Below are 19568 nucleotides of genomic sequence, written 5' to 3'. Positions count from 1 at the left end.
TTGTTTGTCTTGTCTCTGCTCATTCATACATAATGAATCTGTAGCTCTGTGTTTTCACACACAGCTTGCACGCTTTCCAACTTATGTGCTGCCATAAGGGGAGGGGAGCTCACCAGCCAAGATGGAAACCCAATTATAGTGAAAAGCAAAAACTGACGTGTTGCTGTTTGTCAGGTCCAGAAGGGTTCTGGGGGAGCTGAAATGTCAGGCAGTGTTCAATTAGCCTGGGCTTAAATGCCGCAGATCAAGAGACAGGCGATGGGTTTAATAAGACGGATCAAACAGTTGAAAGCACCTGGTCGATGCGGCGGACGAGACGGCAGGGAAGAGAGAAGTAATAATTATGAGTATCAGTATCAACTCTTTCTGCTTTCATGTCCTGCACTGGGCTCGGCGTGGCGTGATGGAGTCTGAAAGCTGGTGTTTGTCATGAATATTCATACGAAGGAGTGGGTGAGACTGACTTGATTTGTTATGTGCTGTCAATGCAGACAGTTTGCTCAGTTAACATGGTTCCACATGGATACTCAGGGGCCCGTCGCGTTCCTCGAGAGGTACTGTTAACTCATTAGTAATACTGCCAGTCTCTCCTTATGTCTGCTCGCAGAAGCTGTGTTGCATTCATTAAGTAGCAGCTGACAATTTGGGGATAAGTAACGAGAGAGTTTAACACAAATTACAGACAAGATGAGGCGAACAGAAGAGAAACACATTGTGGAGGTCGAATGGGTGGATGATTCTGATCTCTGGCTCTCAGTGTTTGACATGACTGTACAGGTGTATGCGCAGATTCAGAAACAGCCGGTAAAACTATCCTAACTTTGAAGCTTTTTGATCAAATCCATTAAGTGCATTGCTACAGTGCTGAAGACGGCTCAGCAGGGGAATCTCACACAGAGTCATTCCAGCATCAGTGTCTGTGTTGTATATTTCTGCCCCACTGCTTAAAGAGAATGTGACAGGTCCCGAGTCCATCTGTCCACGTTGGAGAATTGAATTATGCGACCATTTCTGATGCCCCAAAGTACTGGGTAAATATTGGACCAATTTTTCACAAGTTACAAATCTCCTGAATGTTCTGACCCTCAAACAGAATTTTCAGACACACAAATCAAAGGGAAATTGACTTTGTTGGAAAGATGTCTCAGTCTTACCGTCACACTGCAGCGTGACAGATCTGTCTTCTCTCCGTCTCTTTGATGAAGTGTTGGTGCTGCTGACATCCACTTTGAGCTATATGAACCACAGTATGGCCAGACTTACACCTGAAGCTGGGAGTTTGAATAAAGCAGATCTTTGGTTTAGAACTACACGAAGTTCCCTGTCAGAGAAATAAAGAAAATGGCACTCTGTTATCAAACATGACCTGTGTACCCTTCTGTATTACTTGCACAGTAACTATAGGTATGTTTCAACCACAGGAACTCTTCCCCAGACCTAGGAACTTGAGTCTAAATTTAGTTCTGGGTTAGTAAATTTACCTCTAGAGATAATACTCCTTGGATGCCCAAGGGCTTTGGGCGATACTGGCAAGTTGCACCTTCCTAACTGGTGGAGCATCTGCAGTGTTAGTATTTCATGCTCCGCCCTGTTCTTCTCATGACTATGCTGACATGCTTAGTCACATGTGACGCAATGTTGCTCTGACACAGCAGGTCCTGGCAGGTCATAATAACAATAATAATGATAATACCTTCCATGGATTGCTGAGTCTCACTGGGATTTTATTTTTGGAGATTTACGTTGTTGTAAGGAAACAAAAAGGGGAAGCAGAAGTGCATGTCTCACTAATCGTTAATTGAGTTCTTGATGCCCAAGTCAACAAATTTCAGACATAAATGATTTTTCAAACCCGAGTCTTTTTTATTAGTATCTGCTTTGTTAAAGCTGAATCAATTACTTCATTTGGGGAAAAAAAACTGAGGTATAAAACATTTACCTCCATGTGGATCAGAATGTTATTTTTGAAAATACTGTTTGTTTGTTTTTAAAATTTATTTTATCTTGCCATGGTTGATGTCCTTGCTCCTACAGCTTTTGATAAACGGAACACCAAAGCCGTGCAGCTCACTGGTGCATTAGAGCGCCACTCTTTGGTCAGTACCATGAAGAGGGATCACAGGTAGATTTTTCTGACGCACAAAAGGGTTTAAAAAAATGTAAATTAAGGTGAAAAAAAATCCACTCTAAGACCACACAGTAACAGTAATATATTGGGCTCTAATTTCGTGTCGCAGCGCAGGGGGCGCAAGCCTGGCGCACCCTGCACAGTGCTAATTTCGTACTGCGCACCACCGTTCACTGCCAATTTGACAATTTGGTAAACCGTCTGCGCAGAGATGGGTGTGACTGCGCACCATGGGGAGTTGAAGGCGCACCAGGGGGAGGTGTCAGCAGATTCATGTTGGCGCAGTGACAATTTTGTGCCAAAAAAGTGCGCTGAAAGCTCGCCAGCTCCAACCTGGTCTATGCTCGGCGCAAGGCGGAGCGCACCCCACCCCACGCAGCTGTAATTTGGTGACAGGCACACATGTGCGCACATGTCATCAAAGCCTCAGAGGCAGGTTTCCAGAGTGTCAGGCACATTTTGATGCAATGAACAATCACAGTAATCACTATTTAATATAACCGTCTGAATCAGCATATACACTTATATCTATATTAATTGTCCCGTTGCATCTTATGTCAGAATGAAGCTGTTTGTCATAATGGAAATTTAACCTGACAGCAGCTGGAAGTTTGATGCACATCTTACAATAAAACAATAAACAGCCTTAACATCTGATACTGAGTATATATCTGGTTCTCTCATTTCATTTAATTCAAAGAAAAGAGGGAGAGAAAAGACAAAGAAAAAAGAGACAAAATAAATGTATGTCACTCAGGATTTACCCGTGATTTCCCAGATTTCTCTGTTTGTAGTCTTTATTTTTAACGTGATCTAAAAAGATGGAGTACATTATTGTAAGGAGGATGAGGTGGAGACACTGGGAGAGTATACAGTATATCACCAGAGGTTCTGCTATTTAGTGATGACAAACCAGGAGTGCAGGTAGATCAAAAGTATTCTGAATGGATAAGCCAGCTGTGTAACTGTCTCTTCATTTTTTACTCCTGTGAATGACAAAGGAACAGATTAAATCTGTCCTGGGAGCTGGCCCACACGGTGACATGCTTCATGTCCTCTGATGTGCCCTGCTGTCCATTGTCCTGCTGCAGGGACAGCGGCTCTGACTGTCTCTGCTACCAGCACTATTTCCATGCTGCTGTGAATCAGTCAGACCAATCAGACACTGCGCCTCGGCTGCAGGGCATTTAAAGGCGAGGAGAGGCACTCATTTGATTGGTGAAAACAGCGCTCGGCTGTGTTAAACCCACTCACGGCTCTTCTCCTCCCTCTCTGCCATTTGCGCGGAGGGAGGCGTGGATGCGCAGCTCTACGCTCCTCTGTGCCCCTCTGCGCCTTGACTGCGCCTCTCTTGGCACTGCAGGAAACTTGCAAAGTGCGCCAGTCACGCCCTCCCCGAGTGGCGAAGGCCGGTGCAGGGCAGGTGCGCCTGTGCTTGCGCCTGGTTTACGAAATTAGAGCCCATTGTCAGCATATTGCCATTTATGTTTATTTAATCAGTGACATATAAAATTCTGTAACTTGCCCACCTAAAATGTGTCTTGCCCACCCAAAACTGAAATCCTTGCTCCGTCCCTGCTACAAGAGTGACCAGGGGGGTACTGCTCAATCAAATATCAATGCATCAAATGGGATTTTTTTTGTCCAATGTTTTTAAATCTTTTTTTTTTTTTTTTTTTTGTTCCAAAATCTTTTTTGTTTAAATCCTCCACTTCAGTCTGTGTTTAGAAGCTGGGTAGGAAAAGCTAGGATCTTAAAAACTGACTTACATGTGATGTACACTTTTTGGGAGAAATTGGCTCCTGATGTAGTCAGTAGACTTCAAAATGAAACTTTTTCACATGGTCTGGTGTCTAAAAAGCTAACTTCAAATCTCAAAAATTGAAAACACCAAAAAACCGCAAACGGCACCCGAAAAACCATAAAGAATCGAATTGGGAGAAAAGCAATTCATCCAAGCCCTATTAAAGAATGTGCAACCACTTACCAGAATGAAAACTGTTCAGAAGGATGAGAAAGTCAAAGACATTCGTCTTTCTTGTAAAAATAGGTGATAAGGCATTTTTCTATTTGCATTATCCATTAAGCATCCTGTTGTTATCTGATTCGTACAACTTGCTTTTGCTTTTTAGCCTGCAAAGTTGTTTTCAAAGCAACAAAGTTATTTCCATCTGCTGGGTGTGGTCAAGTTAAAACTATCTGCATGATTGAACACACACAATAGGTCTGTGAGGTCATTTCCTTTGTGGGTGAACTGATCCTTAAAGTTTTCTTTTTCACCTCATTAACTTTTTGACCAAGAGGTCAACAGGGACAACCGGAGATGTTGAGACCTTTAGCCAGTCCAGCGTGTCTTTAAGACTGACATTTATCAACCTCTGGTGAATTCCCTGCTCTCTGCTGGACGAACCTGCATCTCTTTGGCTGCCCTTTGGCTTCACTTATGAGAGTCAGTACCTCTGTTTTCAGCTCAGCCCGATGGTAACATCCCCATCTCTCCCTCAGTCTCTGCTGATATGCTTGTGAAATAATCCATGGATGCTTCTTTGGCTTGGAGCAGTATTTATAGAAAACAACCCTGCTAATCGCATCCACTTTGAGGCAAGCTTCATCTCTAACAGAGAATCGATAGGAAAGCTAGAAGTGGCTTCTTAAGGTGATATGTCTTTTATTTTTCTTTCATTCACTAAAGCTGACTCGTTTAGAGCTGTCTGGAGATGCAGAATCAGAGAAGTGATGAAATGTTCAAGATATTCATGGGGGTTAAAAAAACCTTGTGAAAGGACTCCTGCTTGGTAAAAAAAAAAAAAAAAAAAAGTGTCAGGAATTATACTTGGCACAGACAGTCTTGTTGCTCAAAGCTAAAAAAACATGAGGCACTTCTCGGAGAAGAGAATAAATGTGAACTGGTTCTGACCCCCTCATTGTCCCAGCATTGCGCTGCTCTGTCATGTAAAATTGATTTCAAATACAAGATAGCAGCTGGCTCCCGGGTTCCTACTGGCTCTGTCGATCCTGGTTCAAAGCTGTAACCCCAGGTGGAGCTCGCTTTCGCAACACGCTTTATAAAGAGCTTATTAACAAAAAATACAAATAAACAGGGACTGAGTGAATCCAGTTCATTAACTTGTATTAAATCATTCCCGACCAAGTTGCTGTCTCTGTAGGGCTCAGAAATTGACTCGCTCCGGAGAGAATAAATATCACGCTCTTTCCTTTGTTCCCCTTTATAAATGCTTTTCCAGCCTCAACCCGCTTAAAGTCTGACAGCAACAGAAATCTATTTATTGCAGGGTATTGCCGGATATTAGGCAAAGATTTATGGAGAGGAGTCACAATCCAATTACTGGGTGACTGTGTGAAATGGAAAATATGAAGCTAATTTCATTAATATTCTATCTCAGAGTATTTACGGTACTGGGCTGGTAGAATTAACTCAAGTATTCCTTACACATATCTTAAATGTCTCCCAGCCAGCACATATACGCTTCATTAACCTTTGTCATTTTCAACCTTTTTGGCCTCATAATTTACAGCTTCTGGTGCAGGGACATGCATTACACACACACACACACACACACACACACACACACACACACACACCGAACACACACACACACACACACACACACACACACACACACACACACACACACACACACACACACACTTAGAGTAAAATTTCATTCACTTGCAAGCATGGATTCTTTTACTAATTCACTACCAATGACAAGTTTTATTGTAATCTGGGCAGTCATCAGAAATATTTCCCTTTTCCCTGGTTTAACAAGGCTTTGGCTTCAAGACTCTTTTTTCAGGTTAACCGAGAAGTTCATGAAGTGAGTTAAGAAAACTTTAGACACCTATCAGGACAAGGATTAGGGTTAGAGTTTACCCTAATCCTTTAACCCAGAGGTCTTCAACAGGAGGTCTGCAGCCCCAGACCATGGAGGTAGTGCAGGGGGTCCTTGACACTTTTGGTTGATAAGGCTTTTTTCCCCCCTAGTAATTATTCCCAAACATTTGATTGTTTTATCATGAGTCATGAAGACAGACCAAAATGTTGAAATATAAATATGAATACAAATTTCCCTTAGGACACAGTTGATTGATGCGTAACAAAGCCAACATCCCATCAAGCCTCACTACAAGTGAAACATTTCATTACCTTGGTCAGTTTTGGGTTCCTTGCCCCTTTAATCTGTAAATTTTAAAACAGCCAGCACATATACGCTTCATTAACCTTTGTCATTTTCAACCTTTTTGGCCTCATAATTTATAGCTTCTGGTGCAGGGACGTGCAATACATTTTTCTTACAGATACAATGTAAGTTAATGGATATTACATTTGCCATGTGAAAATAAACATGTTTTCTGGTCAATTAGGTCAGAGACCACCATCCATTGCCATGAGATTCAATTCATCCAACTCAAAAACACCAAATCCCAAACACTAGAGCCTCTATTGACCACTTATCTTTCCCCTTGGACATATATTCTATAAATTTAATATGGATTTCCCATTCTTTGCAGACGGTACCCAGTTCTATCTCTGCCAAACCATCCTCCACTCTCCCTCCCAGGAAATCAAATCATGGTTGTCCTCCAACTTTCTCAAATTCAACAGTGATAAAAACCAAGGTTCTCCTCATTGGAACCAAATCCTCCCAGACAAAACCAAACACTTTTTCCAAAACCATTGATAACTCCTCCTCATGTCTATAATGTCACTCAGTGTGCATACTAACGTTAATTGCCTCCACTTGTCTGTCAACGGCACCTCCATTCTTCTTCACACTCTGGTCACATCTCGCAATGACTACTGCGATTCTCTCCTCTTTTTAGTTTCTTAGTTCTGCCGCCCACATCATCACCAGACCCCCTCCGTTGAACCACATCACTCTGTTCCTTCAGCAGCTTCACTGGCCCCTGGTCAAATATCATATCACTTTCAAGACTCTTCTCCTTACTTTCTTGGGCCTCCATAACCTCACTCTTCCTCCATACCTCTCTGAGGAAGAGGACCTTACAGAGTGAGTGGGCTCTCTCAGGTCGTCTCGTTCCATTCACCTTACTGCACCTCTCGCTGGCCTGACCACCATGGGATCCAGAGCCTTTAGCTGCGCCTCCTCCCACCTGTGGAACTCCCTCTGTTCTCCGGCTATTCAGATCCACTCTCAAAACACATTTTCACTCTGACACTCATTCACCAAACCTCCATGTCCACTGGTTTTATGAATAGTATTTCTATTTTATCGTACTCTACCATTGTTCTCATTGTGTTTGACTTAATGCTGCAATGAACCCAATTCTTCCTCTGGGAATTAATTAAGTTGTTGAGCATTATTATTTCTGCTGGGTTACAGGAGTAGTTTTTCAAAGATTTGTTGGAAAAGTAGATTTCCAAAACACAAAAATCACCTCCTGCCCCTTTCAAGGCACCTTTATACTACATCTGGCATTGTCAGTGACAAAAGTTATGAACATTGAATAAAGCCAGCAGTTTGCTTTATTTCTTATATAACTTGATTCAACCTTTAATCACGTTGCCAAGTAACGGGAAATTGTGTTTCAGAGTGACTGGTCACCCACCGAGCAAACACAGAGTACTATTCGCGTTTATTCCAAGTGGAGCCTGGCCAATTCAAGTGGCCCAGGCAGATGAATAACCACCAGTCAGTGAAGTTCTGTTTGAGAACTCTGAAAATAAGTTTTTCACCTGTTGTATTGCAAAGTTCCCACTCATGGATGAAGTCTGTTCTCGGTAAATAACATGGACCCGCTTTACTGGCCCTATTCAGCAAGAACAAGAACTCCTTAAGGAGCATTGTGTGAATGACGTCTGAGGTAGCTGGGGTGAATTTCAGGTCTCTGGATGAGATTTTTAACCTCCAGGTACTTAAAAGAGCCAAGTTTATCTGTAAGGATGTTACTCACCTCCTAATTCTGCATATAAACTGATTCCTTCTGGTTCTTGTCTTACCATTCCCCCAGCTACCATACCTTACATTACCATACCATACCAACAGCTGTAAACAAAGTACTGTACAATTAGATAAAAATAAAATGATAAAAACAAGTATGAAAAAGTACTCCTTTATTCCTCTCTCCATTCAGACCTTGCATGCTGCAGAGAAGGAGGTGACTTAATTGCCTCCATTTACATTTTAACCTCTGGCTATTTATAATAGTTTATTATATCACTATTGCTTTTTCATACTTCAATAAAAACAATTTGTATTCACACTTAGACATTTTATTATTGCCTATCATGCACTTTATTTTTATACCCTTATCGCTCACATAATTTATGTTTTTGTTATGTATGTTTCATTTATGTCTTGTGCTGTTCATTTATGTGTTGTGCGGGACTTAACGACAGATCAACAGCTGGGTGACATGTGCTGTTTTGGTCTTTAACCAGCGCAAAACAGCACATGTCACCCACCTGTTATTCTCTCTCCACTGGCTTCTAGTAGCAGCTCAAATCAAATTCAAAGCTCTTCTTCTGGCTCCGGCCTACCTGGGGTCCCTCATCCAGGTCTACACTCCTTCTCGCCCACTACGCTCTGCTTGTGAAAAACACCTGGTGATCCCAGCCCAGCACGGCTTCAAATCACAAGCCAGACTCTTCTCCTCTGTTGTGCCCAAAGAGTGGAATGAATTACCTGAGTCCATACCATCCTCGAAGTCCATTTCTACTTTTAAGAGATGTCTGACGACTCATCTGTTCAGGGAATACTTAAGCCCTTAGTCTGAGCCTTCTTCTCTTTGCCCTTAGACGCAAACTGTTGCAGCAAATAATTGTGGTTTGTTGCTTATTGTAACCTCCCCCCAATATCTACATAAATACATTAATAATTAAAATAAATAAATTATTATTAATAATAATAATAATAATAATAATAATAATAATAATAATAATAATAATAATAATAATAAAATAGATAAATAAATAAAGGGTTAGGGTTAGGGTTAAAGGATAAAAAATCCTGCACTTAATGGCAGCACCTGCTGCCAAATAACTTGTAGCACTGTTGTCGCACTAACTTGGTTTTCCTTCTGTGTGAATTCTTGCTTGTGTTGTACATCGCTTTGGGATAAAAGCATCTGCTAAATGAAACTGTAAATGAAACTGTGAATGCATGTCTGCTTTGAACCAAATTGCTCTTCGAGGGACACTCTTTAAAATGACCATGACTAAGAAAAACTGCACTGGTTGACATTCTCTTGGACATATAACCCACTGGTATCTAGGCATCTTATTTTATTTATTTATTTATTTAATTCATTTATTTATTTAAGGCATAATCAGAAAAAATAATTGTTTGATCATTTCGATTTTTTATTTATTTATTTTTTTTTCAATTTCATTTTTTTGTGGAACACATGAAGTAGTCCCTTTGACAAGATTGGATGCTCAGTTGGACTCAGGTTATTTGGGTTAAGGACCTCTGGTCAAAAGAGTGCCCTGTTGCTTAATTCATTTGGCTCTAAATGAGACTTGTAGTCCAAAAAACCTCATACCAGAATAAAAAAAATGTGTCAATTAGATCATAAAGGTAGGACTAAAACCTTAATTACACTGATCTATAAACTTTGTGGTCATCTTACCCTCCAGGCTCCCACATCACATTTCTTTACATCTTTGAGGCTTCATCCCTCTTCTAAAACAAACTGATCTTACATTTTCTCCCATGAGGAAAATTACTATTCCATTGTTTTTGTGCAAATTCACACAAGCTTTTCCCTTAGCTCCCCCTTGAGTTAAATCAAGCTTTGGGCTTGGCTTACCTCCCTGTTCGACTTTTATTAGATCCTCAAAAGGAACTTTTGTGAAGCCATTTTTATTAAACACTCAAGGCCCAGGTCAGTTGCACAGAGTGTGAGTGTTTTTTGTAACAGTTCGTGATTGGTTGGACACCAGGTTTGATTTAGTTTCCCTTTTTATTTATTTATTTAATTTTATTTTTTGTAATAAATGACGCACTGACCATTGACAATGAGCCTTGCTTCAACCTGATTGGCCAACAGTAGCTGCTCTTTTCTCCAGGAGAGGCAAGATGAAGCTGGCTTTTGAACTGACAGACAGGGCAGAAGGCAGGAGACACGGTGTATTACACAATAAATGTTAAAAAGTGGGTTGCTGTTTGCTTCTCACACTCAGCCAAAGTAAGCTGATGTAGCGTTTGAACAAGAAGGAAATGACAAAATTGAATTTAAAAAAAAAGAAAGAAATGTTGTGGGTCAGCTTCTTGATATATTTTTTCCTTTCTAGCGATATTTTATGGGGAAGCCAAGCTTCCCTTGACATTTTGAAAAACCACCACTGATTTTCTTAGATATTTATCTTCCACTTGGCTGTTTCATGTTCCTTATTGTAGAAATCTCGCTTTTACTTGCCAAATTATTTACCAGGAAGTTGCCAGTTTTGTCCGTCTGTTGTTTGGTGCCGGACAGTTTGCTAACAGTTGGTACGTCTGAACTTTCACGCCTGGAGCAGCTGCCTGCTGCTGACACCAGTGTTAGAGAGGATCAGCAGGAAAATCAGTTCATTTCTGGAGAAACCAAACCAATCAGCGAACAAGAAGTGTGGAAGCACAGCGGGGGCTTGGCAAGCGGTTAGCAGCCAATTACATTTATTTTTATAGGCTTGATAAATTAAGTTTTTGAGTCTATAAGTGGGAAGCTTGGACACAGTGCAGCAAAGCATAACAACATGGTATTAACCGGCTTCCAGATCTTCTGTTTTCCTTGAACCTGAAGAATTGCTTCTGTTTTTCTGTTATTATAAGGAGCAGGAATCCAGCATCCTTATTCCAGCCTTTGTATTGGCACACTGCGTGCAGATCCAATACAAACATCTACATCCAGGGTTTGATTTTAAACCTCTTCTGCATGCAACGAAGCTGCACGTGGAGCAACTCAATCAGGGGAGAATGCAAACAAGACAAAGCCTCATATTTTCACACCATCACTTCCTGGTGTAGCTTAATGCTACACAGTTCTTTGTTTTATGGTACCTGGCCTCCGGTGTCCCTCGTATAAGTTTATGATTGAAAATGTGAAAGGAGGTTACAAAATAATCCAAAAACAAAGCCTTATGCGTCAGAGCTGCAGTAATCTTCACAATGAATTCACACATTCACAAAGGGGGGATGATCCCTGTTTCCTGATACAGTGAGTTACATTTCTGTAAGCATGTGGACCCCTCACGCCCCTGCTGTCATGCTCTTTCTTGATCCAACATTTGTTAAGATGCCTTCTTCTCCGACTGAGTCACTTTTCAGGAGGAGAGCGGACCTTGATTGGGATATGGTTCAAACAGCTTCTGAGTGCAATTGATTGGACTGGTCAGCATGTAGCTCACGTATGTGGCGTTATATCTGCCTTCTGTGATTGATGAACCCGTGTTAGTGGGTCTGCCCACCATGGCTGCTGTTACCCAAGTGAGCGCTGACAAATGAGTCAGTGGCATGAGAGACCAGAAATACTTTTCCTCGCAGTGCCACGCTGAGAAGAGTATTGACTGTGAGAGTGGTGTGTATGCTCCCTCTCAGCACTGTCTGAGGACATAATGGGGACACAGAGATTGTCATGCCAAAGGCCACCTCTAAAGCTAATGTAAGCCCCTGTGTGCTTTGCAGGGACAACTATTTTCCTCTACTTACATGACAACTTCTATCGACCAATTGGCGACAGCAAAGAACTTCAGCCAAGCAATAAAACCTGAAGTGGATCATAGAAGCTGAACCCACACTTTCTGGAGATGTTTCAGAAAATAATTAATTTAACTGCAAATGTCACACCTCAGACAGTAGATAATTTCCTTTATTATTAACAATGTGCTTCATTGACGGGTCAATATTCATGTTAAGAGATAGTTCAAAGGCAGAAAAGCACAAATTTAAAGTGATAAAACATCGAAATCTATGCAGCAACAAGAAAAACTGCACCATTCAATCTTCAAAAGGTAGAAAAAAAGAATTCATCTTTATCATTTTACTCATGCTTTAGTGAAATGTTTAGTTTCACTTACTAACACTGTTATTTTTTGTTTCCTCTGTCTGTCACTTCCATTATCTCTGTCAAAACACCACCATCTCTGTCTAACCCTGCTTTTTAGATCCTCTGTGAAGCTTTTGATGGATGTGTTATTTTTGTCTTTGATATCTGAGTCCAGGGTGTAGGTGTACAGGAAAGAGCTGGGGTTTCAGCTTTGACAGACATTCTGCAGATATTAAAAACACTAGCTTAAAGATGCTGTGAGGAGGATCTGTTTTAATTGGATTGACACCTTTTGGCCTAAAGTCTCATGCACACTGTCGTGAAGACGTGACTCTAAACAGAACGTTTGTTTGTTTTGGATGTAAACGGAGATCAGATCGAAACAGATTCCCTTTGTTCAAGACAATGTTTTACCAGATACAACACAGCGGGGTAAGGTATTTATTAACAGTTATGTTACGCTGTTGTTTGGAACTTGACAACAAGCAGATGCAAGTTTGGACCGTAGGGTAGTGGCTGGCTGTAATGCTCAGCCCGGTGCTCTAAGATGTGTCTGTAATGTGTAATGTTAGTGATGCTAATGTCCTGCCAGTCATCTACCAAGCAGAGCTAAAGTAACCTCACTCTTCATTTTATTGATGGACTTTCAAGTTTAAACAGACCACTGCAGAATAACTGCTGACTGTGGGTTGGAATGAACATTAGCACAAACAGCTTAGCTCTTTTTTGCCTTTAGCTCGTGTTTTAGCCTTTAGCTTGTGTCTTAGCCTTTAGTTTGTGCTCTATCTCTCTACTGTTTATCTTTCTTCTGCTCATCTGTCCTTTTTCTGTCTGACAGTTAGGCTCCAGTGTCCACCATCACTACAAAATTAATCACAGAAATCATTTTCAGCAGAGAAAAACACAGATCTCACTTCTCTCTACTAAACTTTGTTAGCTGGTGTGGTGTTGTCATAGAGACTATGACGCATAGACTGCATATAGAGTGGACAGTGTGGTTCCGCCATTTACCATTGTACTGTTTTGAAACCAAAATTCCCCCGTCACAGGCGCAATCTTAACTTGACAGTAGAGACGATGAGGGATTCTGGGAGAATCTGAGTGGAGCTGGGTGACAAAGATAATAATATATATATATATATATATATATATTTTTTTTTTCTTTCGAGAGTCTAAAAACTTCATGACTCTTCCTCCCGACATATTTTACAATCCCCGAAAAAAAAAAATGCACGAGAACGGCAGCTGTCAATCATCGTTTATCGTTACGTAAAGCCTCATTTTCAACCTGTTATAACTAATGAAAATTAAACTTTTCAGAAAAAAGAGGACTTGAATACAAGGCAGCCAAATGATATCTTCAAATCAGACGTGAGAAACATTTCTACGAGGAGTATTAATTTCTTAAAGTTTGACCACAGCCCATCTGGAATCACTGGAGAGTCAGATTTTTTAATCTATACTGCAGCCAGCCACCAGGGGGAGCACGTTTTGTGGAGAGGTCACTTCGAGCCACAGTCTATGCTATGACGTACCAAACATTAATCTGATCCTGTCCAACCTGATCAGGAAGTTGAGAATCAGCATTAAGAAACAACCTATTTAGGCTCTGATGATGTCATTTTAATGTGTGGATTATGACCAAGCATATTTCTACACTGCAAGAACTAAAATCTCATCAATTGTTTTTGTCTCATTTTGAGTGAAAACTGTCTTGTTATACTCAATGTGAGCCACATTCAGGTATCAGTTCAGAAAAAATGTATTTTTTTATGTTATTTAAAGACAAAAATGAGGTTTGAATTGCTTGTAACAGGTAAAAAAAATAGGCCCATGCAACAAGAAAAATGTGCTAAAAATTTTGCTTGAAATCAGAATATTGTCTTAATACAGGTATGTTTTCTCTTGATTCAAGCAATTCAGACCTCTCATTATTTTTCTTTAAATAACTTAAAACAAGACATTTTTATGGGCTGGTCAGGTGAATGTGGCTCATGTTGAGTCTAAAAAGACATCTTCTACTGAGAATAAGACAAAATCCCTTTATAAGATTTTCAATTTTTACAGTGCAGAAGACAGACTTTTCCAAGATCACTTAAAAACTCCTCACAGCCTCTTTAAGCCTGGCTCAGTTAGGCTGTGAGCATTAAGCTCCTTCTGGACACCGGACACAGTGAGACCACTTTAAATTTGAACCAGAAGCTTTCTTGCTTCTCTCTTCTTGCTCTTAAAACTGAAACAGGTGCAGTTGTTAGAAAGTAAAACAAGAAATGAAGGCTGTAATTATTTTGAGATCTGCTTTTATAACTTGCTTGTTTTCAAGGACTAAAGACGGATTCAGCTGCCCTTTGGAGCCAGACACAAGTAGACACTCAAGAAGCGGCAGTGTTCAACGCTTTGGCACTGACCTCACTTTTCAGCGCGCAGAGTCAGCAGCTTGAATTTAGTTCAAAAAGGTTTCTAGATCGAAAAGTATGAAGTGTTGATAAAAGACGTTCCAGCTTTCACTGGTGTCTGCAGATATTCTTTTAAGCCTTCGTGATATATCGGATATTTGAGCTTTTATGTATGGTTTATGAATTTTCCGGCATCTTATTACATAATCACTGTACGACCGGCAGCAAACTGTGACAGCACTGTTCCAGACTATCTCAGACCCAGGGCAGCAAAGTCATACCTGTCTGTGTCTGTGATGTTTTATATCCTGTCCCTCTTACTTCAGACCCCGACCTCAAGTCAATACGCTTTATCTGTCACCAGGGTTACAGCAGCGTGGCTGTTGGTTTTAGACTCTTCAGCACACAGAATCATTCAGAGACAAAGATTTACACACTCACACCCACACATCCACAAAACCAGAGTCCTCAAAGTCCCCGGCTGCTCTGCTAAAGATGAGAGCGCTTCTGAGTCTTGGGGTCCAATGATTCAATTAAATTTGCATCTGATATTATCTGGGGATTCCTTTGTGATTTTTCTGGGGACGCTGCCAGAATCTGGTAAAAAATGTTGGACTTCTAAGAAAAGAAAGGGGCTCCTGGGAAATTAGAGCTTTAAAGGCCTGACTGAGCAAAGGCGTCGAGAATGAAGAGTGAGACAAACAGACGAAATCTGAATGATGAGACACACACAGCTGCTCCAGAGAAAGAATACACACACAGTCACACACACGCGCACACACACACAGGCTGCAGGAAGTGTCATCGTTATTATCTGATATGCTTTATTCTTTCAGATATGACCTCATCAGTTACTAAGTGACCACAGACGACGGGTCTATTCTGTTCTTTTCTTTGGTCTTGAGCCGTGTCTCTTCGTGGTCTTTTAATCACTGCAAACACACAAACAAGACGGTGAAGTTCAGACAACACAGAGTTCAATGGAAAAAGGTCAGAAACTCTCTAATAACTCAAGTTGGACAAATTAATCGGGCTGATTCAGGGTATTTTAACCACTCGCTGTGGTCTGATGCCTGCGTTTTAAAAGCTGATTTAAAAGATAAATAAGCAGCGTGTGCAGGCAGCCTCATCAGTGTGACCGCTGTAGAGTGTCTCTCTCCTAATGACGACATGTTGCTCCTCTCTTGTGAAAGCAACATGTCTAATTTCTCGTAAATTTTGCTTTACCAACAGAGTAATGCAGTTTAAAACTTCTTCTGTACTGGTACTATCGCATAGACTTGCAGGGGTTTCCTCTGTTACCTCTTTTTACCACTTTTTGGGACCCTTTCTTATGGATGCCAGACTGAACCGATCCATTCTCGGAAGGTGGAGCTACAACACTGCAGACAGTTGATTGGTCAAAGAATTGTCACTTACCCCCACAGCGGCTGCATTTCTCCTGGCGGCACACAGACTTGATTGTTCTTTGTATCAAAGAGCTACATGCCAATCACAGAGAGGGTGAAATGCTGCATGTCTTCCATCTATGCTCTTTGTTTACTGTGTCCCATTTTTCGTCTTAGTTGGATTTATTAGCGGGGTACACTGTGTACGTATGGCGTCACGCTATTGTTTAACAGCTACGGCTTTCGGCATCTGGCTTACACGCTGCCTATCACGAGACAGAACAGTTTTGCTCTGGAAATGCAGATGGGATCAGGCTTAACTCTACCAAACAGTGCCAAACCATACTGAACCGAACCGAACCGAACTCCTTGGTGGAAACGTGACTTTTCTGTGTGGAACTTTGATCCATTTCACTTCTTGATAAACAACAGGAGAAAGAAACAGACTAACTTGCAGTTTTGGAGCTCCCGGTGAACATGTGGATGTCTAACACATTGATTCCCAGTTTGGCAGGTGGGCCTTTCTGTGTGGAGTTTGCATGTTCTCCTCGTGCATACGTGGGTTCTCTCCAGGTACTCCAGCTTCCTCCCACAGTCCAAAACCATGCTCATCAGCTTAATTGGTCACTCTAAATTGTCTGTAGGTGTGAGTGTGTGAGTGTGTGAGTGAATGGTTGTCTGTCTCTTTGTGTCAGCCCTGTGATTGACTGGCAACCAGTCCAGGGTGTACCCCGCCTCTTGCCCAATGACAGCTGGGATAGGCTCCAGCCACCTGCAACCCTGAACAGGATAAGCAGTTTGGAAAATGAATGAATGAATGAAGTCTAGTGGGGTCCAGCTGAGTGCATTTGCAGATAATCTGCAAATAATACTCAAACTGCATCCTTTTAGCCCAAACCCTCAAACCCCCCCTCCAAAGTTGAAACTAAAAAAAGACAGTAAGCAAAAAAAAAAAAAAAAAAGACAAACATTATTCAAACTATAAACTGTCATTGATAAAGTAGACACCAAACAGATAAACTATGATTTTAATTCATAATTTGATTTAATTCATTTGAATGCAAATATTCATAAAAATCCAACATTTTAAAACATTGATGTCAGTTATTTTTAACTTCAGCAAAATGTTATTACACCATTACCTGTTTCGATGCCATTATAATTTTTTGTAATACACATTTTGAATGCCAATGTGACCCCAAAAAGGACTAGCGATGATGATGATGATGGATGGATGTTCTAAAATCAGTTTTTGAAAAACTAGATTTTTTTGTTTCTAGGATGAACTAGTTTGTGCTTCTTGATTAATTATGTACAGGCAAATAAATGAACCATCACTGAATTTATGGAGAAAATAAAGGGATGCCTATAACTGTGCCCAAAAAAATAAAAAACAAACAAAGGTGTAATCCTGATGGTTCTATTGCTAGGCTGACTTGAACAGGAGGTGACCCTTCGAGGTCTGTTTTCATAAGATCATCACAATATGTATTCAAATATTTTTCTTCTCTGACTCTCCCCTTACATCACAGTTGTGTATATTCTATCAAACTCTGTCACTGGCTGTCTTAAAAAAACTGATGTTCCTAAAAATCACCTAATCCCTGATAAAATAAGTGAAATAATAAACCACCATTTTACATAATCCCTAATCCCTCTCCAATCTGTCATCTTCAGATCATGCTGCTCACTGATCCAGAGGTGGAGAGCAGCCTCCTGATCAGCTCTGATGAAGGAGCGACCTACCAGAAGTACCGGCTGAACTTCTACATCCTCAGCCTGCTCTTTCACCCAGAGCAGGAGGACTGGATCCTGGCCTACAGCCACGACCAAAAGGTGAGAGCGCGGGCAGTGCACTTTTAGTGGTGGAGTCGTTCAAAGGTATCAAAGAAGCCGAGTGTTAAGTCGGATTCAGAACAACGGGGGATGCACTGCCTCGGAGCAGAAATGTGAGATCCTGTTACACAAGAGTTTGGCTCAAAGCACTCAGCCAGAGTTCAGGAAGTTCACTTAGGAGGAAGCAGGAGAAGCAGGGGTTGTGTAATTCAGGTAGCTCCAAAAGCACTGGGATGGAAGAAGAATAAAGAAAAGAAAGATTTGAACTGTTTTCTGTCAGCTGTTGGCAGCAAAACAACGAACGTTTTAAGTTTAATTGACAGGCTTTTGAGTTTTAAGAGTTTTACTTTTGGACGGCAAATCAAAGTCAAACATTGAAGTCAGAAAATGAGTCACAGTACTGAGGTGGACACTGAGAGCTGGTTTATTGCGCTGAGCAGGTTTTAAAACCAGGAGGAAAAGGACTCTCTTCTGATTGGGAGATTATCGTGACAGCCAACAACCCAGAAGCCTGTACTACAAAGAGAGTTCAACACACCATGGGTGTCTTTGAATCCATTTTCACTAATCCTGACGAGGAGGATCACGCTAACTGTCCTTGTACGGCTGATTAATAACCTGATAATTCATCCCTGACATACCACATGCATGTTAGCAACATGGCAAACATGAGCAAGTCTGCCATCAACGGATCATTGTATTTAAACATCCAAAGCAAATTGATATTAGAAAAAGAAGAAACAGAGAAAAAGAAAACAGCAACTGTAACTAGGACTTAAACTATCAGCCATCATTAGCGTGTGATTGATCTGAGTACAATCATCCTCATTTATTCTCTTTCTGATTTTGTCTTCTCATTTATTTATTGCGGAGTTTACAACGTTTGAGACGTGATAGTTCAACTGCTGTAATATTTCAAAGCCATAAGCATGTGTGATTATACATTTAATAATAATGACAGTTTAAAGGCTCTGGTGTCGTGCGATGGGAAAACAAATCATTCATCTGCATTCTTCACATCATGAGGGCTGGCAAAGTGTCCTGCTGATCTCTTTCTCTTTCCACACTCCAGCTTGGATAAGAAAACAGTGCTTCAGAATTAAAAGATGACTTACAGTGGATAGTAATGTGACTACAGTGCTATGGGTCGACTCACTCAGACTTTATGGAACATGCAGAGGTTATTGATCATTTTGAAATGTGTATTTCTCAGCTGGAAACCGCACATATTGAGTAAATATGACCTGTACTTTTCCAAAACAACATTAGTTACCATTTCTCTCTCCTTGAAATAAACAAGTTCCTCCAAAGTACAAAGACCAATGCCATATGAGACTTCTGTCAAATCAAGATATTTCTGCAGGATCTAAAGTTTTCCGTGCAGTTCTTTAGGGTTTTACCAAGAAGTCTCAAATTTGCAGCCTGTGGGCCAGATACAGTCGATGAAACTAGTTCATATGGTGCAGAACTTGAAACCAATTCATAGTAAATCCAGCCTGCCACATTCATAGAATGCAAAAAACTGAAATCTTAGCGAATGTTTTTGTCTCATTCAAAGTAAGAAATGTCCTATCACACTGAACAGTCCAGAAAAATGTCTTGTTTCGAATTATTTAAAGACAAAAATGAGGTCTGAATTCCTTGTAACAAGTAAAAAAAAAATCTGCAAATAGACCGAGAAAAATTTGCCTAAGACTAGAATAACGTCTTGATAAAATCAACTTTTCTCTTATTCCATTGGCGGACTATTTAAACTTGTTATACCTCAAGTCTAAGGAGACAGTTTCTACTGAAAATAAAACAGACACACTG

The 19568-nt window shown here is 40.7% G+C and overlaps 1 protein-coding gene across 6 annotated transcripts in view; it reads left to right on the top strand.

The window, feature by feature from the left end:
• The window catches only part of sorcs1 (sortilin-related VPS10 domain containing receptor 1), a 344624-nt gene that overhangs the window by 213952 nt on the left and 111104 nt on the right, over positions 1 to 19568 (top strand). For all 6 annotated transcript variants that reach the window (XR_012599518.1, XM_074686239.1, XM_074686234.1 and 3 more), the window contains exon 4: positions 17598 to 17756. Coding sequence is in view for 5 of the 6 variants with exons in the window: in XM_074686239.1 (XP_074542340.1) it covers positions 17598 to 17756 (159 nt within the window). In the remaining variant the exon portion in view is untranslated. The remainder of the gene's footprint in view (positions 1 to 17597; positions 17757 to 19568) is intronic.

The sequence above is a fragment of the Halichoeres trimaculatus genome, unplaced genomic scaffold (genome assembly GCF_033239565.1).
Source record: "Halichoeres trimaculatus isolate MK-OKI-2021-1 unplaced genomic scaffold, fHalTri1.1 fHalTri1_scaffold_2, whole genome shotgun sequence".
NCBI lineage: Eukaryota > Metazoa > Chordata > Actinopteri > Labriformes > Labridae > Halichoeres > Halichoeres trimaculatus.
This window is presented reverse-complemented; position numbering and strand designations above follow the sequence as displayed.